Genomic DNA, 26,827 nt, shown 5'->3' with positions numbered 1-26,827 from the left:
CAACCCTCTTACTAATGCAGAGTATTATTATCCCCATTTTATAGATGAGGAAACTGAGTCACAGGATGTTAAATGAATTGTCCAAGTCCATGTTTCCTGAGTCCTCATAGTTCCTGATTCAACCCTAATAAATGTGTGTTGTCAGGTTGTAGGGAGTTTTCTAAAAACAAAACAGGATGATTATGGCATATGGTAAATTACTGTTGGTTCCTTGTGCTCTCAGCACATCGGATGGATCCATCACTGATGATTTACATAACTGTTTTTAAAAGCTTTGGACAGAGTGAGGGGCGCCTGGGTGGCTCAGTCGTTAAGCGTCTGCCTTCGGCTCAGGTCATGATCCCGGGGTCCTGGGATCGAGCCCTGCATTGGGTTCCCTGCTCAGCAGGAAGCCTGCTTCTCCCTCTTCCACTCCCCCTGCTTATATTCCCTCTCTCGCTGTCTCTCTCTCTGTGTCAAATAAATAAAATCTTAAAAAAAAAAAAACTTTGGACAGAGTGAAATATCCTATCTCAAACTCCTTTCTCTAAATGAAAGAATTTTCCTTGTAATTGGGCAACATCAAAGACGAAGGAGATAGAAATTAACATCTTAGCAATTAAAATCCTGCTGCAAGCCCCACCTAAGACACTTCTCTCCACTCTATCACACGGTAGAACCCACACAGCTCTGTAGAGTGGGTAATTCAGGTGTAATTTATGCTCACCGTGATATGATTTCTGGGTGATTATAAACCAAATGTCAGTGACCATGGTTCTCAAGATACTTGTAATAAAGAGTCAACGGGGAAAAAAAAGATTTATTTAGCATTCACAAAGGAGGATAAACGGTTAAAATGGAATTTTTGAGCGTCTACAGATTAAAGGATGAAAAAGAAAGAAGAGTGATAGAAGGGCAGGATGGCTTAGTTGCAGGAGGTTTAGATCCCACGCAGTTTTCTCAGCAGTGAGCGGCCACTCTGTCCTCTAGATTGCTTGGAGGCCAAATTGTGAAAAGGTGGAAAATATTTGGAGAATACTAGGCTTAAATTAAAAGAAGGGGAGATCAAACTGGGGAAATGTCCAGTATGCAGACTAAAATAGAAGCCTCCGCGTAAAAGGGCTTTTCTATCTAACCGTGTACCACAAATGAAGTTTGTGAAGAAACATTTACTTTTTTTTTTTTTTTTGGTTGTAGTTCAAGGGAAACTCAGGATACAAATTACGTAGAGAGGAGGTAAGTTCTCAAGCTTAATTACGCATCAGGGAACTACGCTGTAGTCTTCTTTCCTCTTCCGGAGAGGGGAATAAGATTGAACTAGCAAGAGAAGGTAGAAATCCTCTGGCTCTGAGATTTAAAAACAGCCAGAAGAGGGACAAATCAATGCTTTAAACCCCTTGACAAAACAAGTCTCTGGAGATTATTATGTAACATATAACTTACCTTCTTTCTCTACAGTTTGTACCTTGAATTTTCCTTGAAGTGCAGCAGAAAAACATATGCACCTGTTTACTTCGGTTAATAAGGTGGAGGAAAGAGGACAGTAGGGTTCAGATTCTGACTCTAAAATGAGGGGGTTCCATGGTACTGGGACACCATTCGGACCCCTCACCTGAGGATTCGTAGATGATGCCAAGAGTTTCTTCAGTTTGAACACGGGCTGCTGAAGCCACAGAGAAACGGAGGAGTCCAGATTATAAATGCCAACAACTTAGATTTTCACAGAGACCTCCATCTCCTCACTTCCTTACGTGCTGGTAATTAAGAGAAGCAGTAACTGGACCAGAATCAGGGGGTGTTTGTTCGAAAGCTGTGTCAGGGGCTGACGTTGCGTTGTGCGGACCCGTCTCGCAGAGGTTTCCTGGGATGTGGTTCACTGTGTGAAAGTGCTTTGAACATCGCGGAGGAGGACGTCCTGTGGCATCACTAGAGTTGGTAATCTCCTGCTGAGGGTCCTCACTCTTCAGAAGTTCACAGCGAAGCCAGGAATGGGAAATAATTACTATTCCTCATTTATACTGAGACAGAGTTGAAGCTCAATTCAATAAATTGTTCTTTGATAAAGATTCGTTAGCAGTATTGCTGTCTCTCAGAAGCCCTCGTGCCCATGTCACCCTTTGGCTCCCTTCTCAGAAGTTTAATTGCAAGGATCACTTTGGGCAAATCCCACTGGCCTTTTCGACTCATCTGCTTTCTAGACCCATTTAATTGCAAATTAACAACCTGTCTCTCTCGACTATCCCTAAATCTGGTTTTTCCTTCTGCGTGTGTGTATATATGTGTGTGTGTGTTAAAGAATGTGCTTAGAAAAAAAAAAAAGTTATCCAAGCAAGAAGGCTTTCTGATTTTTTTAAAAGCCAGCTACAACTGATAACCAACTTTTATTTTTAGCCATTTAAAAAAAATTATTTGCGCTGTATTAGTGGCAGTTTAAATGTGGCATGTAATTAGGAAAAATACAAATTTACACCTGTGGTGTTTTCAATTGACCTGTATCCCACCAAAGGCTGATATGGGTTAGACAAGGATAAAGCAGTTTTATTTCTTACAGCCTTACCTGGTACATGCTAATTCTATGTGAATTACCTAAATAACTTTCACCCCCTATAGAAGGATGGGACAGATCCATGACTCACGGGGAAATCTGGTTTGTGCTTGTTGGACAAAGTAGGTAAGGACAGTGCTACTGGCTTCAGTCTCATGCTGGTTCTGTGGTAATTCCAATAGAAATATGAGCACTGGTCTCATCTACCCCAAGTTTTCAGTTCTCTTTTGTTTGAAATGAGTGACTTTGAACGAAATCATCTCAGTCTCTTTCATCTCTAGTGTTAGCCCTCTTTCATAGCAGACTTGTACTCTTTTGCTCTTTCCTCCTGAATGCCTGTGAAAAGCCCTCGGGGTCCAGTGCGCATGCCTTCTCCCCAAGACGTGGGCCCAGCCCCCAGTGTTTCCAGTGTGTGTTCTCCCTTGAACATCTTCCCCTGTCTCCCACTGGTCTTACTCCTCTCCAAGGGCCACTTCAAATCATGTCCTTCGTGAAACTTTCCTACAAAATGTGATTTCTCTTTCCTTTGAATTCCAAAAGTGGGCTGTGCGGCCCTTCTGTGTATTTACCTGTGAGCATCTTTGTGCAGATTTCTTACTCCCTTTACTAGAACGCATTCGCCTCAAGGATTTGGTGCCTGTTACCTGCAATGCCTCCTACGAGGCCTAGAATCGTGCCTTGCATATTTTGTCATTAGCAACCTCGTTTAAATCAGCATGTGCATTTTCTCCACATGAATTTTGTAACAGAGTCAACTGCACTACAGTGAAAGATGTTGAAGCAAGAGTTCTTTATCATAAACCTTTAAAACAATTAGGATAGTAAAGGAGAAGTTGAATTTTAATGGTGAAAATAGCTATAAAGTCTGCCAGGAGTTGATAAGGCTTAAAGTGATGCCATTCAGAATGTGATTATAACCAGAGACAGTTTTGAGTGTGAGCGAGTGTGTGTTGGAGAGGGGCCTACCTAGGGATGGTCCATGGAGGCCTGAATTTCGAAATCTCACCGTACGGTGGACTTGGGGTTTTAAAGGAACTCACTGTTCCCCTAGATGAGTTCTCTTGCCCATTTCTTTACTGCCGTGACTATGAGGCAAGGTCTAAAACATGTCTTTTGTTTGTTTGTTCCCCTGCCCCTTTTTTTAAAGATTTATGTATTTATTTTAGAGAGAGCACACATAGGGATCTCCAGCAGACTCGCACACGGGAGAGCGCCCAGGATTCTCAAGCAGACTCACCACTGAGCGCAGAGCCCTACAGGAGGTGCCCTCACCACCCTGAAATCTGACCTGAGCTGAAATCAACTTCACTGTCACCCAGGCGCCCCTGGTTCCCTTTTTATAGATGTTGAAAATCATATAAAACTATAATTTGAGAACAAGTATCATTATAAAAACAAAGGCAGATGAAATTGGTTCTCTCATTGTGTGTCTGTTCATGAAACTTAGATTTACTTTGCAAAAAGAGAGAAAACAAAGAACTCGTAGTTCTGCTTTCCTGAGTCCTACAGGGCGTTCTTACAGTACCATGTAAGTGTGAAAAGGGCATTCATGTTTGTCCCGCCTGTTTTGTATCTCTATTTTATCCACTTACCTAGACTGTAGATGTCTTTAGTTTGTGGGCCCCTTAGGTTTTGTTCCCGTCCTACTTGGTAAAATCCTTAACACTGGACATTCAAATGACTTGATTAATAATAGGACTCCTTATCAAAGTTGCTCTGTCTTTTTCATATTCAGAGCTTCCACATTTCTCTAGCATTGTCAACTGCAAGTAACTAGTGAAGTTATTACTTAGGCTTGGAAACAAGCTTATTTACAGTTTGGTAAAAAATACTGGATTCTGGAAAAAAGGCAAAGAAGGTACAGTGAGCGAGGAAGAGGAAAGGATTGTATAGGTTATCTGAAAAAGATGCTGCCATTTAAAGAGAGAATAATCAGTAGGATCGTATGCAAAAGAGAGTGAAATTGTTGGATTTCCCTGAAGGAATAATTTGGTCAGTCTTGCAAATGCAGAATGGTAGCAGCCTAGTAGGGATGGAAGCCAGATTTCTGTTTCTTAAGGTGATCAGAAGGGAGTTTTGAGTGCATACTGAGAGCACAATGGCAGCAGATATATTAACCTTTGTAAAAGACGTTTATCAGTGATTCAAGAAAAACTATAGGTATGGAGTTTGGTTACCAAGGCGACCTTTATGTCCAGGATGTAAAAGAGGTTTGTCTGTGTTGAAAATCAAAGAGAGCTGAGAAACTGCAGAGATCCAGGGAGAAATTTCCATTGGGAGAAATGGCAGACAGGCGGGGACAGTGTGCAGGTGCCATCCCTGAGGAGGCTGGAAGGTGGGGTCCAGAGTAGAGGTGGGGGGCTTTTAGGAGAGGTATGTTTAGCTCCACCTTCAAAACCAGAAACAGAGATCAAAATGAGAGGTGTGGCCTTAGGTATTAAGGCGAAGACACTTCTGGATGAAGGCACGAATCATAAGTGGCGTGAATCTTTATCCGTAAGTCTGTCACAACATCAGCAGGTAAGGCACTGGGTATAAGATTGATTTAGAAAGTTTAAAATACCTATCAAGGAGAGGCTGTTAAAACAATAAGTAACTTCTGGACAAATTTCAGACCACAGCAAGGACTCGTTGTTGAGGATTCCTCAGTTCTGACTCAGTTCTTCTGGGGAACAGTGCACAGGGTGGATTGGGGCTGGTGACCATGGGCACTGTAGCCTCGGGCACTGGTGACCATGGGCACTGTAGCAGCAGCTCTGAAGTCTCCATCGGACGTAAATTCTACCACAAGTAATCTGTAACTGTGTGTAAGTATTAATGATTTTGACTGATCCAAAAAAGTTCACTAAAGCAGGTTAAAGGTCACTTGTTTTTTTTTTTAAGATTTTATTTATTTACTTGACATAGAGAGCACAAGCAGGGGGAGCAGCAGGCAGGGGGAGAATGAGAAGCCGGCTCCCATCTGAGCAGGGAGCCCAACGAGGGGCTCAATCACAGAACCCCGGGCTCATGAGCTGAGCCTGAGGCAGATGCTTAACTACTGAGCCAGCCAGGCGCCCCTAGAGGTCACTCTTAAAATAATGTCTCACTGGCAATTCAGTATGCTTACTTAGCCTGAGAGGTCACTGTGGATTAGGTTCAGGGTTATGGGTCCCGGATGTACTTACACCATCAGGTCTTGGTACCTCGTGCCATGTGCAGGGCTGTTACCATTTTACCATTAATGCTTATGGCAATCACATATTATTTAGAATGTCACCGTTTAAATTTTACAGTTCGCTGTGTTTTCTGTTTAATTTTACCCATAAACATATTTTTTAATGAAGAAAGTATGAATAGAAGAAAATGCTGGTAGTACCTCACTATTACACTTGCACCTAAGCAATCTGAAAACTGTGGCTGGGCGGGGGGTGGGGTAACACTGTCCTGAAGTCAGGATTAGCCAAACAAATTTAAGACAAGTTTGTTACCTAGAAGTCAACTGATTCATTTTGCCAACTTCATTTCTCATTAAGAAAATGCCCCTCTCTGCTTGGTCTGCCTCTGAGTCCCCTTCTATCTGTCAGCTCAGTGATCTAATGGCAACTGATAACTTTAAATAGGTCTGAATGCCATTGCTTCTCAAATGTGTATCTCCACCCGGACCTTTAATGACTTGCCCTCACATTTAGAATAAACTCCTTGCTCCTGTCTGTGCTGATTGTCCTGCCTGCTCCAGATTCTGGCCTTCACCAGGCTGCCCTTGGAGTTCCTGTCTTGGGTTCTTTGCACTTGCTTTTCCCTCTGCTTGGAATGCTAATCCTCGTATCTTCCATGGCCCTCCCACATAGCATAATTCAGGTCTCAGCTTGGGTATTGCTTCTTTACGGAGACTCTTATCTAATAAGATCTAAATTAGCATCCCTGCCCTCCCCGACAAAGCACTCCAGCACTCGCCCTGTTCAGTTTTCTTCAGTGTAATCATCCTTGTTTGATACCATCTCATTAAATTATTGCTATCTGTCTTCCCCTCACAAAAGTTCAGCCTCATGAGAGCAGGGACTGTTGCCTGTCTAGTTCTCTACTATATCTTGAACACTTAGCACGGTTCCTGCACAGAGTAAGCACTGAGCAAATACTTGCAGAATATGAACTTTCAGTGGGGTTGGGTCAGATGGCAAGTGCTAAAATTAAATCAGGAAAGAAGGATTAGCCTAAGACTTGGCCTTGTGAACCTCCTGTTCTAACTGCATCAGTAAGAATGGAAGGCTCAGCTGGGATTAGTTGTCCAAGGTGGAATTAGGAAGAGCGGACACAGCAGCAGAGTGGGAGGTTGACACGGAGGGGCTACAGTGGTGTGGCTGGAGGCCTATGTCAGACCAAAGACATTGTTCGAAAAAAGGTGGGGAGGGAGGAAGGGAGGGAGGGAGGGAGGGAGGAAGGAAGGAAGGAAGGAAGGAAGGAAGGAAGGAAAGGAAGGAAGGAAGGAAGGAAGGAAGGAAGAAAAAGGAAGAAAGAAGGAAAGAACAGGCCCAAAATGGAGTCACGGCCCATATAACAGCAAACCAAGACTTTACTGCGCTTTCAGCCTGTCCCAGAAATGTGACCTTTAACCAGTCAATCTGGAATTTCCTGATCAGCTCTAGTGAGGTAGTCTGCAGGGTAGACCCCCGCCCTCCCCTCAAAGGGAGGTAACCTTGCTTGAAGCAATCCACTCTTTGTTAGCAACTTCTCCCCCACCACCTTCTGCCTATAAAAGCCTTCCATTTGTGCAGCGACTCCAGCTGCTTTCTCCTTGCTGGGTGGGATGCTTTCAGATTCAGGAATCCTTGACTAAAGCCAATTAGGTCTTCAAACTCACACAATTGCATCTTGTGGGTTTTTTGTTTTTGTTTTTTGGGGGGGCTTTTTTTGTGTTTTTTTTGTTTTTGTTTTTGTTTTTTGTTTTTTGTTTTTTACCACATAGAGTATGTGGAAGAGGCAGTACCTAGGAGGGAATCAAAGAAAATACCTGAGGTGAATCTAAAATGATACTTTTTGCCAAGGGAGATCTTTCTGTTTAACAGTACAACTAAATAAGATACGCTTTGAGAGTTCCCTCCAGACAAAAGTTTAAGGAACCCTGTTCATCACTGTGATCCAATTCTGCTGTGTCCCAGAATCCAGGAATTTTCCATGTCTGTGGAGTCCACCACTAGATGGTGGGCTTTCAGTCCATAGTGAAAACCAAATAGTCTTTTGTTCGTTATTGTCAGTCATCCTTGGTTCAAGGCCGGTGCTCTAGAATGGCCTATTTATTGATGCCCTGACCTCCATGGCTTCCATTTTCTGAATCCCACCTGCTTTTCTGGGCTTCTACCAAGCAGCACTTGCCTTTTGAAGATTTATACCCCCAACCAGATGTGACCTTTCATTTCCCTGACTCTTCAGATTGCTTTGCATGTCTTTTTAAGCCACTCACAGCTTTGGACTATAATACCTGTACAACTGCCTTAGCCCTTTCCCGACTAGATCATAAATTCCTTAAAGGCAGAACCTGGGTCCTAATCATTCTTGAACCCTCTAAAACACTGTCTATTGCCTTGGACGTCTGTGAACCAATGTAAAGCTTGGAAGGAAGAGGTGGTGGGTTTAAATATCAGTGCTGGTACTTATGAGGCACGTGACCCTGTGATTCACTTCTCTAAGCCTACATTTTCTAATTTCTCAAACTGCAATAGTCATAGAGAAAAAGGGCCCTACAAGTATGGAAAGGATTAGATGAGATCGTGTTTATAGAGTGTTGGGCACAGAGTGTAATAAGCAGTGGATATTATTGTGACAATTTTTGGGGTACCCAAAACATCAATTCAAGAGGACCCAAGAGTGGCCCATCTTAAGTGACTATCTGTGATCCTGATATCAATGACATTCTAAAATATTGACTATTGTAGAGTCAATAATATATAATAGCAAAAGTTCAGCTGAGAATACAGGCCTATATCCTTAATTAAGAAAAAAGTGAACAGTGGAAAATCACTTCTGAGTCTTATAAATAGGAAATTGGATTTCCTAATGGGTAATTTAAAATACTTTGGGAGCATAAATACACCTGGAGCACTCAAGCTATAAGTTGGTGACTCAGAGAAAAAGGGCACAGAATCCTGAAATAAGCAAAGCAAATGGCCTCTTAAGCTCTTAAAGAGCAAATTGCAAAAAATAAATTAATTCACTTAAATATGCATGAATCTCCTGAGTGGTGGAATATGCTGAAATGGTGCTGAGTGATTTCCTTTGTTGTGTGTGTTCTGAAGTATTAATAATGCCTTGTGCTTTGTGCCCTGTACCTTTGATTAGGACAAATCCCAGAATCTTCTGCCTTTTTAAATTGTTTTTAAAGCAATTTAGATGATAAAAAAGGAAATTCCAGTCAAAGTACAGATTGGTCTCATTGATTTGGAAAAATGGACAGCAGGTTTATCAAAGGATAGACGGATCCCAGAGGGAATGGGAAGTGATTCAGATTAAATTGTTGGAAGAGAGCTTTGGGGAGGCTGACATAATTTTGCAGAAACTTGTTAAAAATTTGAAACTTGTCAACCTTTCTCCTGAAACACGTGCCAAAATTTTATCAACCTCTCTGATACTGTGTGGCACAGCAGTTGAGGTTCCAAGAATCTACGCCATTGTAGACTGCAGGGTATATTTAGAATATTTATCAGAATTATTACTCAGTATTTCCAACGCTCTTCAGATCCTTTAGTTTTCGTCATGGGAACCACAGACACGAAAATGCTGGTCTTTCATGTCCTTGCATACTTAAAAAACAAATTCTACAGTCATATAATTGAATAAGTCAATGAAAGGGGTCCCGAAGAGGAGGCATCAAAAGCAGAAGCAAACTATCCACTGAAGGACTATAATATTCGAGACCATGTTCTATCTGATTTTTTAAAGGGGAGGGCTCTAAGGAAATTACTGTTTGCCCGGCACACACCGATTATTAGGGCAGCTTTCTTTTATGGCAGCCTTTCATTTTTGATGCCAAGGCAGTGACGGGGAGCTTGGCCGCAGAGTGAGGGCTGGAGCGAGGAGACCCGAACAATAGGGTGGTTAAAGCATAGAAAAGGATTTGGCAGCCCTGCCTGAGAACAAAAATAATCAAAAGAATTGCCAAGAACCATAAAACCAGGGGAGTAGGGATATGAAATACATCAACTTGATTTTCTGAACATGGAGAAATATTAGATCTGTTCTAAGTCTGTTATGATGTCCATGTATTTTTGTGAGTTTCTGTATTACAGGAATTTCTGTTTTGCCTTAAGGCTATGAATAGAATGAAGTCAGATCAAGTTTTTTTGTTATAGTTTATTTTTTTAAGTTTGGAAAAACACATACTTCTCCATGGTTTAAATAATTTGTAATTTATGTATAAGTGTGTATATGTATATCCCTATTGTTGAATATTTCCTTTGATGCCAAAGGCTCATCATTTATATGCTAATTTGTTCTCTTGGGAAGCTATGGTATGTCACAATTACAAATAATATTTGAAGAGAAATCTTTTGTAGCAACTATAAAATGAAACAGCACATTCCAAGAAGGTGGTGTAGCATCTGCAAGAGCATGTCATGATGAGTCAGAAGTATTGATGCACCTCAAGTGTGCAGTAGAGAGCTGCTGCTGGAAATGTAGGCGGGATCAGATCCCGAAGGGGGTGTGAACTATAAAAGGAAGTCTGGATTTCTCTATAGGCAATGGGGAGAGATTTTAAGCAGAGAAGAGAAATGATCACCTTTGTGTTTAGCGAAGATGACTCTGGAATCATGGTATGAATTGGATTAGAGAAAGATACAGTAAATAATTTTTTTTTCTTTTTAAACATCAGCCCAAGTATGAAATTAGAATCTTATGTCAATTATTTGACTGAGCACTCAGAAGAAGCATTTCTCACTTTTTCTAAGTGGTAAGGTCTATTGAGTGACATTTTCTAAAAATGATGGCTGCATTAATATATTATCTTTTTCAAGATGTCCCATTGACCTTTAAAATTCCCAGGTTGAGGGGTGCCTGGGTGGCGCAGTCATTTGAGCCTCCAGCTCTTGGTTTTGGCTCAGGTTGTGATCTCATGGGTCTGTGAGATCAGCGGTCAGACTCTGCGCTCAGCTGGGAGTCTGCTTGGAGACTCTCTTCCCCTCCCCCTTCTTGCCCTCCCCCCACTTTCATGCTGTCTGTCTCTCTGTCTTTCTCAAAATCAATCAGTAAATCTTTAAAAATATTATAAAACTCCAAGTTCAACTTCCATGTCTGCTTATGAAAGAGGGCATTCTCTTCTTCAGGCATATAATCTTTGGGATGACTTGGTTCTTTCCAACAAAAACAAGACTGGAAGTGTCTCTTATCCTGGTAAAATGTCCCAAATCTCTGTTTCTCTCACTTGTTCTGTCCCGAACAGAAGACCTACCAGTTTTTTGCTTAAAACAAGGTGATGCAATTTAGAGGACCAGATGTACTATAAATGAAGTCTGCAGACATTAGAAAATCTTCACAATTCCATACCTAGAACCCCACACCCACTCTGCTGCATTTCACGCCACCTGCTGCTGCTTCTAGGATTATACTTGTAGGTAGAATTCAAATATTACCTACAGAGATGTACTTATGTAGGTTCCAACTGTTCACTGATGTTTCATTAAGAGTATGTGCCCTATAATAAATTAGAAGCAGACATTTTTAGGAACTTTCAGTATGAAATACTGTTCTATCACCATTATTTTTCTAGTGATTAACTTGCTTTTCTAATAGCTCTATGAGATGTTTTTCTAATCAGTGTACCTGAGCTGTCGTCAAAACTAGAATTCCTAATTCTGAACCAAAACAGTTGGAGACCAACCAAATCAGGACCTTTACTAAGGTTTATGGGGGAAAAAAACCCATCAATCTTTCATTCCCTTCCCTGTTCTGTGTACATTATCAAACAATTTTGTCAAAGTTTTTCTACTAAAAAAACCTTTAAGAAATTTGAATACCTATTAGCATGTAGTATTATCTAATCAAAATTTGATTTGTGAGGATGAATCAACTAATATATTCATAATTTTAATCGTGTTAACAGTCTGAAATTGGCTAATAATTACTTTAGAATTAGAGGTTCTAATTTGTACATTGGTAATGTGTTTCCAGTCACCAGCCAATGTCATAACAATAATACATTGTATTTCTATCTTCATTGAGATTGTGATGGACAGCTGAGATAGGATATTTCCACCAGAACTAGATATCAAACTTTTTTCCTGAATATTAAAAACTTCAGAAGTTTCCAAAGATGCCAGGCCATGTTTAGCCTGTGCTAGTCAAGCCTCTCATGTTCTCCGTGGTTTTAATTCAATGGAAGTCTGTGACCAGGGACAGCCTCTTCCGTGTCATTTTTACTGTCATAGTCCCCTATGTACCACATCAAGCAAACATGCTCTGCACACCACTAAGAGCCAAAAGCTTGGCCACATAGCTTTGTCCATGTCCAAATTAACATAAATCAGAGAGGCCTCAGAGAAGAAAATTCCATTGCCTGTGCATATTTCTAACAATGTGTTTTAAATCTATAAGGGTCGAGTATGTTAACACAGGGATTTTAAACATTTTCTTAAATTGCAAAACCCTTTGCTCGACCAAAATTTTACCTAGAACCTTAAACCATAAAGAGCAACAAACAACTGTTTTATTTGAAGTGTAGTACTACCATTACCACAAATAGTGACTTATCACATACAGTTTTTTTAAGTCACTGAAATGAGTTTATAACATTGTACGTATATTTCTTACTTTGGTTGTGGCCCCTGCTTTATTTTTTCTGCAAGAAATAATAGCTAACAAATACCAAGTGAATACTGAGTGCTTCCTGAAGTGTCAGAAACTCTTTTGAAGCATGTCTGTGAATTCTCCTATAATCCAACAATGTGAAGTACAGGGTCACAGGTAGGGTAATAACTAAGATACAGAGATGAACTTTGTTGCGTGGGGTCACGAAACCTGTAAGCAATAGAGTTGGAACTGTTCTCTGGCCATCTGATTCCAAAACCCATGGACCTACCACTCATACACCACCTCCTACCGCAAGTAAAAATAAACCTTCACCAGGACCTCCAAATTCACGGGGCTGCTATAGAGAGATTTTTGTCAGACAAACTTGAAGAGAATTTTGCAGAGAATTAGTTGCCTTATGGCTTTCTGATAAGTTAGCCCACAGGCCAAGGATTTTTTTCTTAGTACTTTCTTTTTTACCTCTTGAGCTGTTTTTGAAGTAAATGAGGGTATCAACCGTGGCTGCACACTGGAATCACCTGGGAGGTTATAAAATGTACTGAAGCCTGGACTTCTGCACGTGGAGGGTCTCATTTAATTGGTCTATCTCAGTTGTTACCTAGATGTGGGTTTTTTGCTTTTTGCTTATTTAACTTTCCCAAGTGTTTCCTGTACAGTCAAGGTTACGAAGGGCTGCGTTTAAAGCTAAGCCGCCTTTCTGCTGTGATCACGCCTCTGCTCACATAGGGCATACATGAGATGAGCAGCCTCTGCTCACATAGGGCATGGATGAGATGAGTATAACTGATAGTGGGATGGGCTGCTCAGACCATTCCAAGTTAAGTTTTCCCATAATAGGATCAGTTGGTAATAGTGAGTCTTTATTTTTTTTTCATTTTTTTCATTTAAATTTTGTTAGTTAACATAAATTGTAATATTGGTTTCTGGGGTAGAATTCAGGGATTCATCACTTACATACAACACCCAGTGCTCAACACAAGGGCCCTCCTTGATGCCCATCACCCATCTAGCCCATCCCCCACCCACCTCCCTCCATCAACCTTCAGTTTGTTCTCTATCGTTAAGAGTCACTTATGGCATGTTTCCCTCTCTCCTTTTTTTTTTTATTTTCCTCCTTCCCATATGTTCATCTGTTTTCTTTCTTAAATTCCACATATGAGTGGCGGCCTATGGTATTTGTCTTTCTCTGACTGACTTATTTAGCTTAGCATAATATCCTGTAGTTCCATCCGTGTCGTTGCAAATGGCAAGATTTCATTCTTTTCGATGGCTCAGTAATATTCCTCTGTGTGTGTGTGTGTGTGTGTGTGTGTGTGTGTGTGTGTGTATGCCACATTTTCTTTATCCATTCATCAGTCGAGGGACATTTGGGCTCTCTCCATAGTTTGGCTATTGTTGATAATGCTGAGTCTTTAAGTGACTCTTCTTCTTTAATTCCACAGAACCTAATATTCCCTAAAAATTCTCAAATGAGTTGTTGAAAAATAATCTCAGTGGGTCCTGTTCATTGTACACATGTTTTATGACCCCCCTAGCTTTTATACCTTTGTGATAGGAAAAGCAATAAAATCTCAAGTTTGGAAAACACTATTTTGGATAATAGAACACAGGACTGAAAATGGGAAATTTCTGCAGGAAGGGAAAATCTTGTTTGTTTAGTTAGCAGTTGTGGTTAAAAAACTTATTCTTCATATGAGGCTCTTACTATTTCTTTAGTAACCCATATTGCTGCTTTCAGCTAGAGGGCATGTCCTTATGACTTTGACAGAGCCAGATGATTTGTGTCCAGGCAGGAGCTGCTAGCTAGCCCTAGCATGTGTGCAGATCCATCCATCCATCCATACACACACACGTAACGTACACATACACAGAGATGGGGAGGGGAGGAGGGGAGAAAAAGAAAAGATTGATTTACATGCCTCTCACTATATTTTTTGCCAAGGGGTGGTCAAATAGCTTAGCTCTTTTTTCTGTGATTGCATGTGCTGGCAATTATGCTTCCATCTACAGTAATTAAACATATTCATTTGTTTTCTTGGAAATAACTGAAAGTAGATTATATGCCATCAAGCGATTTTCACTTCAGAAAACAAATACTTGTTTAGTGGTATAACAGCACCTCCCCCAAAACATGTATACTTCCCCCTACTACCAATTTTGGTGTAGTGTGATTTTTTTTTTTTAATCACAACTATTTAGTTCCAGTAAGTTCACTTATGCTGTCATATTGAGGATGTTCGTTTTATAAATTACAAATTAAAATTTATATTGTGGTTTACTCCTTACTTTTTTCCCTTTCCATATTCAGATTATAATGATAATTTTTTTCTATATAACTTCATATGTCCTGTAGAGATATTTTCTTTTTTCTGAGGATTTTGTTAGAACATGGATTAACAGAATCCTTGGAAGCATGCAGACAAATACTTGCCTAGGAAAAACACGAATGGAGGAGGAAAAAAATAACCAACGTGCTCGAAATCGAAGCTTATTCCTTCCAGTTGCTGGCAGTGCTCCTTTTCACTGGAGAGTAGCAGAAGAGCAGAATTCTCTCTTGGATGCCTCCCCCTTGCCCCCATTAGTAACTGCTGACTATGAATGCACAGAACAATTAGTATTGAATCAGGGAATCACTAGAGTTGTACTTGTTTGTTTGGTTTTTTTTTCAATTAAAATATGTTACATGCAATATTAGAGGAATTGAAATCATTATGTCCAATGATACACTGACCTTATAGTAAATTTGGAGAATTCTTTTAAACAAACTTCCCAGCTGTTCAGTAAAGCCTTGACATATAGGGAAGAAGAGTAATGTTACGCTGTTTGTTCAAACAAATGGCAGTTTGTTCCCAGCCAGGATTCTGAGAGCCCTGGGGTCCTTGTTGGATTCCTTTCAATACCTCAACCTCTAGATAATTGAAAAAATAAAATCATTGTGGTCCACTTGAGGAATTGTGAGTCAAGATTGATATAGTACATCCTTTCTTTCTCTTTTTGTCCAGATTGTCATTCTGCTTTCTCATCATTCTAGTGCTTTCACTCCTTCTGGATCTGAAACATCTGTCTCTGTATTATTCCTCACTCTTTATTTCTGTCACTAAGGTTCAATTGGCCATATGGAAGGGAAGGATGAGAGACTGCTTGAAGCAAAAAGCTCTACAGAAGGAAAAAATAGAGAACACCTCATCTCTCCACTGTCAGCTCCTTAAAGTAGTAACTGGCTCAGACAAAGGCCAAGAGAGATTGCCAGCTTTGGTGGCATAGGTGAGCTAGTATTCATCAGCCAGCAGAGTCTGGTAAGGCATGTCCCTTAGTGCAGAGCATAAGTAGCCATGAGGGTGAGGACTACAGGGCAGCTGTGTCTTTTTAGCAGTCTAATGGAAGAAAGCATTTCCTTCATGGGGAAACTTTATCTTAGCACTCAAATGGCCATGATGATTAACTGCCAGACTGGCCCATCCCTCCTGCATGTTTCAGGATTTACCTGTAAAGAAATGGCCAGTCTAATTAAACATGCTTATTGAATGTCTGATCAACTATGACTCGTTTTCTAGGCTGGTACTTGAGTGTAATTCAAGTGTATAGGAAAAGAGAAGAGTCTGATCCTCCATGGCATAGTTTGAACTACTTTGCCCCTGTTTCTACAGTTACATTACATTGGCCATTAGTGACCCCTTCGAAAAGGTTAATCAGTCAGTCAGTCAATGTGAAATAAAAGTCTGGGATTCAGAACCAGAAGCCTTGACCTTTCTTCTTCCTAAATGCTTTAGCCGATTTACAGTTTCTTGCTCCAGCCCAGGATGACAGACGCCTTCCTTCACCTCTTACGGTCTGACTGCAGTAGAGCACCTCTGTCTTCAACCCTCTGTCCTTTACCTTCAGTGGACACTAAATCTACCTCCCTGCAGAAAATTACCGAACTTCCTGGGCTGGGAAGTAAAAATCAAGTGCCATAAAAAAGTATCCTTTTGGTTGAGTTAGACCCAGAATCTACAGGAATGATTTATTATGAATCAGTTTATCAATGAATCATTTGTCCACTTCAAGAACAGACATTATACTAATACCCGCAACAAGCTACAGTAGATAAAGCAGGATAAACAGAATCATTTCAGCAGTTCAGCCTTTGTGGGACCTAATACTCAATAAGGATGTTTTAATTAAATTACAAACTAAAGTTGCGTCCTGCCATCGCAAAGTGATTTTAGAGCAAAGGTGGTTTTTGCAGTAGCCAATATGATACTTTGCTGTGTGGGGCAGTGATAACAAGGCCAGGCCTGTGAGCGGAGCATCATTGTTGGGCCTGCAGTGCCATCTACAGAGCAGATTGAATAACGTAAGATTCCACTTGTTAGGCACTTCAAGTAATGCAGCCACAGGGGAATTGAGCCGTGTATGTGTTTGGAGTTTACAGTAAGACTTTGATACTACATAAAGAAAAGGTTATATGTTTGCAAAATGCTATTATCGTACTTAAGTCTCTATCAGTTAGACTCCTCAGGGAATGGAGTGTTGGGTTTCATTTTGTTTTTTATTTAATTAACTGGAGAGCCCATTTGTTTCAAAAGTCCGTTTGATAATCTCTGTAAGATGTAGTTTTTTTTAACTTTATGGTTACTTTGAATAGATTGTATGGGACTTAATATTAGTTTCATGATTTATTTATTTATTATGTCTACTGCTTATATCAATCTCTCCCTGCCAGAACATAATCATGAGAGAGAGATTTTTTAATCTATTTGCTAATTTTTCTAAGAACCTAGAACAGTGCATGCACAAAAGCTTATACTCAAACATTTACAGGTGAATGAGTCAGTGTCACTGTATATTGCTAGTAAGAGGACCAAATGTGGAAAGTCAGTTGCTCTCTTTGAGTCTTAGGTTCTTGAGTTTAAAATAAGATGCCAATACTTGTTCTTCCCATCATTCTGCTCTGAAAAGTAAATGAAATAATGAATGGAAAAGCATAGTAGACTGTAAGGCACTATTTAGTTTAGACATTTCCCCCAGTTGTTTTTGTTTTGTTTTTGGTAGAGTTCTAGAAATGTAGACCATATAAGACCCCCCCCCAACTTTCCCCATAATTTTCTGAGGTACTTTTAAAATGTACATATCTGGGCCCCAGATCATATAGGTTGGGGCCTGGCAATTGTCATTTTGTAAAAAATTCAGATGATCCTAAAGCACACTAAACTTTCAGAACTTCTGGCATGAAAAAGAGGGGGAAATCGGATTGAATCCAAAATTAAAGTTGCTCCTTTAATATTAGCCCTCCCTAAATTATTTCCAGATAGGAAATTATTTCTGATAAAATGTATTTCTTTGTCAAAAGGAAACTACAGAAAAACTGAATTGATCTATTATTTAGCTTATGGCGTAGTGTACTGCCTTTTATAAATATTTAGAAGAGAAGGATCTAGACATATGTAAAAAAGAGCCCCCTAATATATCAAAAGTCTTCAGTGTTAGAGAATTTTACATACATTTCATAAAGTGTAGAAGAAAAGTTACATTAATTTTAAAATTAATTTTTTTCATCAACAGAGTCATTTATTGAGCTTCTACTGTGTGCCAGGCACCAAGGAGGAGCACACAGAGGTGTTAGAGAAGGTCCCAGCCTTCAAGGAGCTTCTTGATGGCTAGGGGAAAGGAAAAGGGGATGGGCGGAAGCTGGTGTCAGTCACAGGCTTCGCTCTTCTCTCTGGTGGTCTTGGGAAGTAGAAGGACCCACAAAGGGACAACTTGAACAGGTGCCCAAGACATATATACACATGCACAAGACACCTGTGCAGAGCCCACACAACGATAGAAGCCCTGTATAAGACACAAGAAGTGTATGTGCCACACGTGGGTGGGACCCACATACAGAGTCCATTTGTGCGTAGGCGACATGGGTATGACAAATCTAAGGACAAATCTCAGCTTTTATAAAACTGATTTTTCATTTTATTTAGGAAATGCCACTTGTTAATTTTTATGCAAAAATGCTGTACACTATGTTTTAGCATATTACAAAAACAGTTAACTTCTTAGCATTAAGTTTATTTCTCTGCCATCTCCTTTCTTAAGCACTTTTTGAGGAATAAATGGGAAAGGTCACATCTTTAAGGTGACCAGATTTGTAGATTAACCATGGAAGAATAAAAAAGTTGTTTTTTTTTAATAATAGGTTTATTGATAGATATATGCTTCCGTAACATGTAAGTGTCTCTTAGGCCAATTAAACATGTTTATACTCATTTTTATATTTGTTTTGAGAACATTGTCTGTATGCTGAGTCATTAATTCTCTACCCTATAGCACTTGCCTTAGAGTATGAATGAGTGAATTAGATGTTTCCTCTAAAACAAAGCAGGAGTACTTTGGATAGTGGCTAAAAGTGGAATTTGCAACCAGGTAGTCTTAGGTGCAAATTCTGGCTCTATCACTAGATTTCCTCCTTTAACTCATCTTCTAATTATTATGTACAATCATGTCTTTATCATTTATTCATATATATTCATTTGTATAGTCTTTTTTGGGGAGGGGCTGTCCATATACCAAGCACCATCGTGCTGGTACTGTCAAGGATAAATCAAATCCAAGAATTCAAGGGCTCCCATGACACATTTGGGGAAAGGGTCATAATATAATGAACAGGTAAAATACAAGTATGATAAACAATCAAGATAAGTAGGCACTGTGATAAGTGGCATGGAGGAAATGAGTAAATTAAAAGTAGAGTAATTGAGGAAGGTCACATTAGATAATAAGGTTTCCATGGAAGGTGCTTTTGAAGAGGTGAGATGTAAAGAATGAGAAAGAAGTTGGTATGCAGAGAGCTAGGGGAAGAGAATTCTGGACAGAGGGGAAGCAGATGCATAGTAGGAAGGGAGAGGGCTTGGTGTGTTGGAAGACCAGAAGAGTGGCCTGGGAACTGGGGAGAGTGGTTGAATGGGACATGCATGGCCATGAGATCGAGAGGGAAGCCTTGTCGGCCATGTGTGCATTCTGTTCTGAAAGTTGTAGAACCAGGGAGTGATACTGACAAATGATTTGCATTTGAAAAAGATTACGCACAGAGGTGTAATTATACCTCCCAAATATTTCTTGACTCTTACCCTCATCTCCAGTTCTAATACTCTAATCTGAACTGAGCTCATCTCTCATCCCATCTAATTGTCTCCCAGCCTTCAGTTCTATCCCTTCAATACATCCCTTACAAAACTGCCAGAGCAGATCCTGAAATTTCTGATGGATCTCCTGTACGTGCACGTGAGGTGACATCCAGGCTCATTAGCCAGCTCATCAGGATGCTTTATGGCATGGCCCCCATTGTCTTAATCCCCATTCCTCACTATTTTGTGCCTTGAACTTTTTGTTTCAGCAACAGCAAGCCGCCATCAGTTCCCCCGCACCTCCCATCCAGTTCCCACCTCCCATCTTCCTGTACTTCCATCTGTCCTCCCCTTTTGGACCAATTCCTCATTAAAAAAAAAAAAAAAAAGTCTTCTTGTATTCCTTACCCCTGCCACTACAATCCACAACTCACTGTGCCATTATTTCTATATAATGGCCTTACCCGCCTGTGAGTTTCCCTGAAGATTTTCAGAGAAAGGTACCTGGTAGCCAAGGAACTTTCAGTAAAGGTTCGGCAGAGCTTGGGGTAAAGACAGCCATGCTGATGAATGAGCTAATGTTGGTCGAGTGCCCAGCTAAGCCAGCCTTGGAGCATAGTCTTGTGGAGACAGTTGGTGCTCACCGGGTCATCATTCCCTGTCCTTCTTCCTTTCTCGCTTTGCCCCTCGTCTGTCTGGCAGACTCCCGTTCCTTCTCCCCATGTGCACGTACTTTACACGGGGCACTCTGCTGGTAGGCCTTGCAAACAGATGGGAAAATCCTGAGTCGGCCTCCAGAGGACTTAGGCTCTAATAGAGGAGCTGGAGCAGATTCCAAAAAGAAGCAGCAGCTATACAAATGTGTAGGACGAAGTGATAAATGAGATTATGGATAGAAAGAGCTAGTTTTGAACTGAAAAGAAAGTCTCACCTCATTTATTTCTTGGAAAAGAAAGCTGGAGAAAAATTTTGCATTACTAAGCCTTCATTACTTTTCCAAAATATCCTGCAGCATGCTTACTAATGTATTAGGAAATTCTCATGAATAAGTCACTCTAATGTCACATCTCAAAATATGTGAACAAAGGGTATTTTTTCAAGTTTTTCTGCATACTTCATTTTGTATGTTACCTCTAGGGAATGTATATATATAGTTAAACATACTTATAGGTTTGATGTACCATAAATCCCATTACTCTTTAGATAATCTTGCTTAACTGCTAATGAATGTATAAACCCATTTATATTACTTAAAATATGTTTAAATGGATTCTAGTATGAAAGCATTTTAAAGTTTGAAAACATTTTTAAGAAAATTATTTTTAATATATACAACAGTAAAATCCGTTCAAGTTAGATCTTATACACACACATCAGAGCTCTATCCTAATTGGCTTTACTATTCTGTTTCATTATTTTTTCTCATAAATCTAAGAATATCCAATTTCTAAGCATTTTAAGACATAAGAGATTGTCTTTCCCTCCCAAATAAGTAATTTTTAAAAATTCAAGTTCTGAGAAACTTCAATTTAAATGTCATTCATTTCAATCGGCCTAACTAGCACAGTGCTGATGTGCGACTGATCTCAAGAATACTGTAGTCACTCGGGGGGTGCCTGGGTGGCTCAGTTGGTTAAGCGACTGCCTTCAGCTCAGGTCATGATCCTGGAGTCCCGGGATCGAGTCCCGCATCGGGCTCCCTGCTCGGCGGGGAGTCTGCTTCTCCCTCTGACCCTCCCCCCTCTCATGTACTCTCTCTCTCATTCTCATTCTCTCAAATAAATAAATAAATAAATCTTTAAAAAAAAAAAAGAATACTGTAGTCACTCGGAAGAGACACGATCTTGCATGTATATGAAGAATGCAGTATATAGGAAATTCTGTGATGTGTGCCAGAAAATATGCAATAAGAAGTACATATAGGGGGCGCCTGGGTGGCTCAGTTGGTTAAAAGATTGCCTTCGGCTCAGGTCATGATCCTGGAGTCCCAGGATCTAGTCCCGCATCAGGCTCCCTGCTCAGCAGGGAGTCGGCTTCTCCCTCTGATCCTCCCCCTTCTCATGCTCTCTCTCTCTCTCTCAAATAAATTAAAAAAAAAAAAAGTACATATAGGATAAATCACTGTCATGCTCTGGAAAGACCTCACAATTCAGGTTTGAGTTGAGCTGGGCCTTAAAAGTTAGGTAAGGGGAATAGGTAAAAAAGGAAAAAGGGGGTGGGGGGTGGAGGTAAGAAAGGAGAATATGAACTTTCCTGGCAGGAGGAAGAATATAAAAATGCATGTAGAAGCAGGAATGAGCATGGTGGCAACTGAGCAACCCACATTTTCTCCTTCTACTTAAAATACCCTGAAACCTAATTATCCTATTATTCAGGATAAAGATAGGCCTGTCATAGAGCCCAGTGAAGGCAACTCTTATGCAGCCTCATATAGAAGAGAACTGAGGAGCACAGAGGTTTCATCCTTTGTAGGTAGGAATAGACTTAAGTGTGGGACAGGGAAGGGGAGGGAATATTGACCTGAAAATAGCACTTGTCAGCCCTGACCAAGGTTTCAAATTCCTTGAGCACGTATTCAACCAGGATGCAAACAGCAACTAATCCTTTTAGCTGAAGAACAAGAGAAATTCAGTTAAATCCATTTGGGATAGCTTGACAGTTAATAATTTTGTGCCCCTGCCTCCCACATACCCCATCCCTCAGTCTAGTGGGTTTAGTTAAAATTGTAAAATTGCAAAGACTTAGTGTAATGTAATTCCCCACCAAGTTTTCATAGGTGCATTACCATGATCCAGTAGCGAGTCCAGAAGTAGGTGAGCTAGGATTTTATCCTTTAGTAACATCACTTTGCTATCACCTGGGTGTTATATTATTTAAATATTTCTTTTCAAACTAAAAGAAACTGTTCTATAGCAATTTGAGAGTTTAAGGTCCTTAAACTATGCTATGTACAGCAGCAAGTATAGAACCACATTAATGATGTAGCAAGAAGCGAACAGAAATCCAGTGTATGACCAATAAGGTATGATTCTGAGTGCGCGTGTGTGTGCACGTGCACGCGCGCGCGCGCACACACACATACGATTGTGACAGGAGAGGCGTGGAGACATTTCCAAAATAGAGGAAAAAAGAAACACCTTCAGTGACCATCTTTAGTGCTTTTAGTGTTGTTTATGATGCTCCCAAAAAGATGTCATGGATGAAATGAGTATGTTGAAACTTCAAGGCTGATTGTAATCATGAAAAGAACCTGATGTAGAAACCACTTAGATAAAGCGCGGGGTGGGGGGCAGGAAAAGGGTAAGGGAACCTGATTGGGGGAGAGCTGTGTGTAGTGGTGGGGAGGAAGCTGGGAATGGACATATATACAGCTTTGCATCTTTATGTACTTTATGTGTTTCTAGAAATAAAAAGAGAATATGCTTAAAACCACAATCCCAGTTATTAGCCTCCCACAGGATGTTTCTTTGCTGGTCTGAAGAAATGTGGCATGTGATTAGCCCTGTCTTCCCACTGCAGTACAGTAATTTCCCCATCCTCCTTAAACATGCAATGCGGGGGAGAGAGCATATATTGTTCATGTAAATGAAACATGAACAGGGGCGGGCATATATATCAGATAGTGTTAATCACCCTGAATGTTTCTGTGTTAACTGACTTTGAACTGCTCACGGGTGGTAGTCGCTGCAGGCTCTGATTAGATAAATGGATGCAAATGGTAATTGTAACTGATGAATGATTGATGATGGCTTTATGTGTGTTTCATTCTGCACCCTTGGAAGCAGCCTCTGGCCTCCCAGAAATATCGCTTATAACCAGAGGATGATGATCAGCCTAAAATGCAGGCTCTAGTTTGTTTTCTTGGCGGGGGCGGTGGGGGGCGGGGGCGGCAGGGACGTGCAGGGCAGTGGCCATGGCATCTCCTGGGAGGAGTGGGGCAGTTTTTTCTGTCTGCCCCCAGTGTCATGACTTTGTGTGCCAGATCATTGTAAGTTAGAGCAGGAGGGCCGGAGAGAGAGTCTAGGTGTCAGCATGGGCACTTTAGAAAATCTAGCCAGTACTGCACTGCGGATTTCTCAATTAAAAGTACCCAGCACTAGAAAGCTAAGCAGCCTGGCTTCTTGGTTTAAGAATCACTGGCCTACATTAAATAATAATAAATACATTTACACACATACTTATTTTAGTACAGCATCTCCTAAATTTTAGAACAAATTTAATAGATCTCTAATGCTGTTCAGATAAAATGGTAATTCTTGGCATCTCTCCAAAGGGGGGGGTGTGTGTGTGGGGGGGGGTGTGTTGTGTGGGGACAGACATATTTCAGTCATGTTTACCGAGTATATTTGACTTCCGGAAGCAAAAACATGAGCAACATACATATCAGGGTAGAGAACAGAAGCATGAGTAGGAGTTAAATAAGGCTGCTGTAATGCAAATAGTACACCAGAAGTTTCATAAACATAGTCAAGATTTTCTTTCTTTTTCCTTTCTAAATCCAAAGAACAAATCCTGTTTGGGCCATCTATCCGAACTGTTGTCCCACCCCAGAGATGCTAGCTGAAGTGAAGTTGTCAAGAATACAAACATGAACTGATGAAAAATTAGAACGTAGATTGCCAAGAAACTGATTTATGAAATGAGGCTTACTGAGGACCTACTGCATATTCAGCACTGTTTTCTCTGCCGGTTCCCAGTATCTGGGAGCCCATCACCCTGGGCAGAAGGAAGGAAATAGGGGTTGGGAGGGGCCGGAGCAGAAACAGGCCTGGAACCCAGGGACCGGGCTCTAGTCACATCTGCCTGGTGCAGCTTATATGACCTTAAAGAACCCTTTATTTCCAGATTTTCTGATGTGACAGTCTTATTATTTTTCTTTTTTTCTTTCTTTTTCTTCTGTCAACTTTGTTCCACAAAGAGTTTGGCAGGACTTTCAATAAGTCATCTAAAATAAAATGACAAAATAGAGAAAGAAGCCCAGTGAAAAATCAAACCCAGAGATATAAGACAAAAAGCAAATAATTTTAACAATGCAGGAGTGTTGCAAAATTCAAAAAAGATAATATATGGAAAGCACGTTATACTTTTAAGGTATTAACTGCACAGTATTTTAGATACAGACTCAGGGACAAACACTTGGAGCCAAGTAGACTCAGTATTTAAGTCTTTTCTATTGTTGTCAGTGGTGTTTTTTCTAAGTATTGACCAGTACCGCTTTACTAAAATAGCACTTGGATTTGAGTGATAATCCAAATCGTCACTAACAGACAAGTAGGGAAGTGGGCTCCACGTGCTCAAACTAAGGGTCACCCAAAGAAGGCAGAATAGCAATAAAACCATAAGGAAGGAATGCACGAAACTGTCCTCGTCTCCTCGACACTTTACTTCTTTCCAGGGGGTAGAAGTAGCTTGGAAAGAATCATAGGGAAGTAGGTAGTTTTCTGTTTCTATCTAGAAGTTGGTGCTTCTTACCTAGTCCTCTGACCCTTGTATGGCCCTGCGGGGATTCCGAGACTGTGGCTTCTGTTGTGGGTAAACTGGGAAGAACTGCTGGCTCCTCTGCCTTCTTACAGGACTTTCTCCTTATCTCTAATTTTCCATAGTTTGAAAATGATGTGCCTGTGTGTAGTTTTTGGCAATTATCCCCCTTAGTATTCCCTGAGCTTCCTGGGTCTGTGGTTCTCAGTGTCTGACATTAATTTGGGGACATTCCCAGTGGTTATTGTTTTAAATACTTCTTCTGTTCCGTTCACTGCTCCCCCTCCTGGGACTCCCGTTACATTTGCTGCGCCCCCCACTTGTCCCACAGTCCCCGGATAGTCCAGTCTGTTTCTGTCACGGTTTTCTTTGCTTTACAGTATTGGTGGACTCTGTTGGTATATCGTCAAGCTCAGAGAGTCTTTCCTCAGCCATGTCCAGTCTAGCAGTAAGCCCGTCAAAGGTATTCATCACTGCTGCTACCATGTTTTGATTTCCAGTACTTCTTTTCGGTTCTTTCTTAGAATTTTCATCTCTCTGCTTACATTGCCCATCTGTTCTTGCATGCTGCTGACTTAGTCATTAGAATTCTTAGGATATTAATCCAAGTCCTTTTAAATTCCTGCACCCCTACCATATCCGAGCCTGGTTCTGATCCTTGCTCTGTCTCTTCAAACTGTTTTTTGCCTTTTAATGTACCTTGTAATTTTTTCCTGATAGCTGGCCATGATGTGCTGTGTAAAAGGAGCTGCGTACATAGCCTGTGAGGTGGTGCGGAGGTGTGGGAGGTGAATGTTCTCCAGTCCTGTGATTAGCTCTGACGGTCTGTAGGGAGCCTGAGCCTCTCTGACCTCTGGACCCCACACACGCCTCTCGGACGCTTCCCCACTCCCCACTTTGGTGGGGGGAGGATGGCTGAGGTGGCCTGGAGCTGGGTATATCCCTTCTTTCCAGGGCACCTGGGCTCTGATAAAATCCCAGCAGGGTAGGCCCTGGCTAAATAGTCCCTCCTGAGGGCAGGCCTTGTTGAAGAGAAGAAACCAAGTGCTCTGCTGTATTTCAGAATGGTTCCTTTTCCCTTCCCCTAGCCAGAAGCACAAGGTACTTTGCTCTGATACTTACTGTGGGAACCTAGTCAAGCTCTTCGAGGTAAGACTCACAAAAATGTGGGGACTCCCCGTGTCTGGGTCCCCCTGGAGTTTTTATCCCTCAGGCTTGTCCACACTGAACCTCCAGCAATTCATCTCCTATAGTTCAGGTTTTCTTTTCTCTCTCTCTCTTTTTTTAAGATTTTATTTAATTATTTGAGAGAGACAGAGAGAGCATGAGCAGCGGGGAGAGGCAGAGGGAGAAGCAGGCTCCCCGCTGAGCAGGGAGCCTGATGCAGGACTTGATCCCAAGACCCTGGGATCATGACCTGAGCTGAAGGCAGCTGCTTAACCGACTGAGCCACCCAGGTGCCCCTGTAGTTCAGGTTTTCTTATCCTGCACTGGTTCCCATGGTGGTTTTGGTTTCGGGGGTTTCTGGTCTGGTTAAGATTTGATTCTCTGTATTCACCTGTTCTCAATTTGGGGGAAGCAGTTTGCCCTGTGACCTCACTTCTCTTAAGGATCTAAGAAGAGTTGTTGCTTTTCCAGTTCATCTTTTTACCTGTTGGGATGGAGTTGAATTGGAGGGTTTTAAGCAAAGGGATAACCTATCTATATTTTACAAGAAATAATGTCGGCTGCTATATCGTCATCAAGTGCCAATATGTCAGGCCTCTGCTGAATCTAGACTTGTTGAATTATTGAAAAATCATGACATTTGTACAAACTATAGCTCACTCTTCTGAGATGTGAGGGATAATAGGAGTTTCTAGGCCGTCTGTGACTATGAAGCTCGTCAGGACATCTTGCATGGGGTTTGAGGGAACCTCAAGAAGACTGAACACAAGTATCTCCAGGT

The 26,827-nt window shown here is 41.0% G+C and overlaps 1 protein-coding gene across 4 annotated transcripts in view; it reads left to right on the top strand.

Annotated features, from left to right (window-relative positions):
• The window catches only part of TPK1 (thiamin pyrophosphokinase 1), a 336,496-nt gene that overhangs the window by 249,304 nt on the left and 60,365 nt on the right, over positions 1 to 26,827 (top strand). The window contains exon 9 of one of the 4 annotated variants that reach the window (XM_028106281.2): positions 3,691 to 3,855. The exons of the other annotated variants lie outside the window; for them this stretch is intronic. Within the exon in view, the coding sequence (XP_027962082.1) occupies positions 3,691 to 3,767 (77 nt within the window). The 3' untranslated portion in view covers positions 3,768 to 3,855. Of the gene's footprint in view, positions 1 to 3,690; positions 3,856 to 26,827 lie in introns of those variants that run through there. 4 annotated transcript variants of the gene reach the window in all.

Source organism: Eumetopias jubatus, unplaced genomic scaffold (assembly GCF_037043125.1).
Source record: "Eumetopias jubatus isolate StellerSeaLion01/CBP00866 unplaced genomic scaffold, mEumJub1_p1.0 scaffold_14, whole genome shotgun sequence".
In the NCBI taxonomy this organism is placed as follows: Eukaryota; Metazoa; Chordata; class Mammalia; order Carnivora; family Otariidae; genus Eumetopias; species Eumetopias jubatus.
This window is presented reverse-complemented; position numbering and strand designations above follow the sequence as displayed.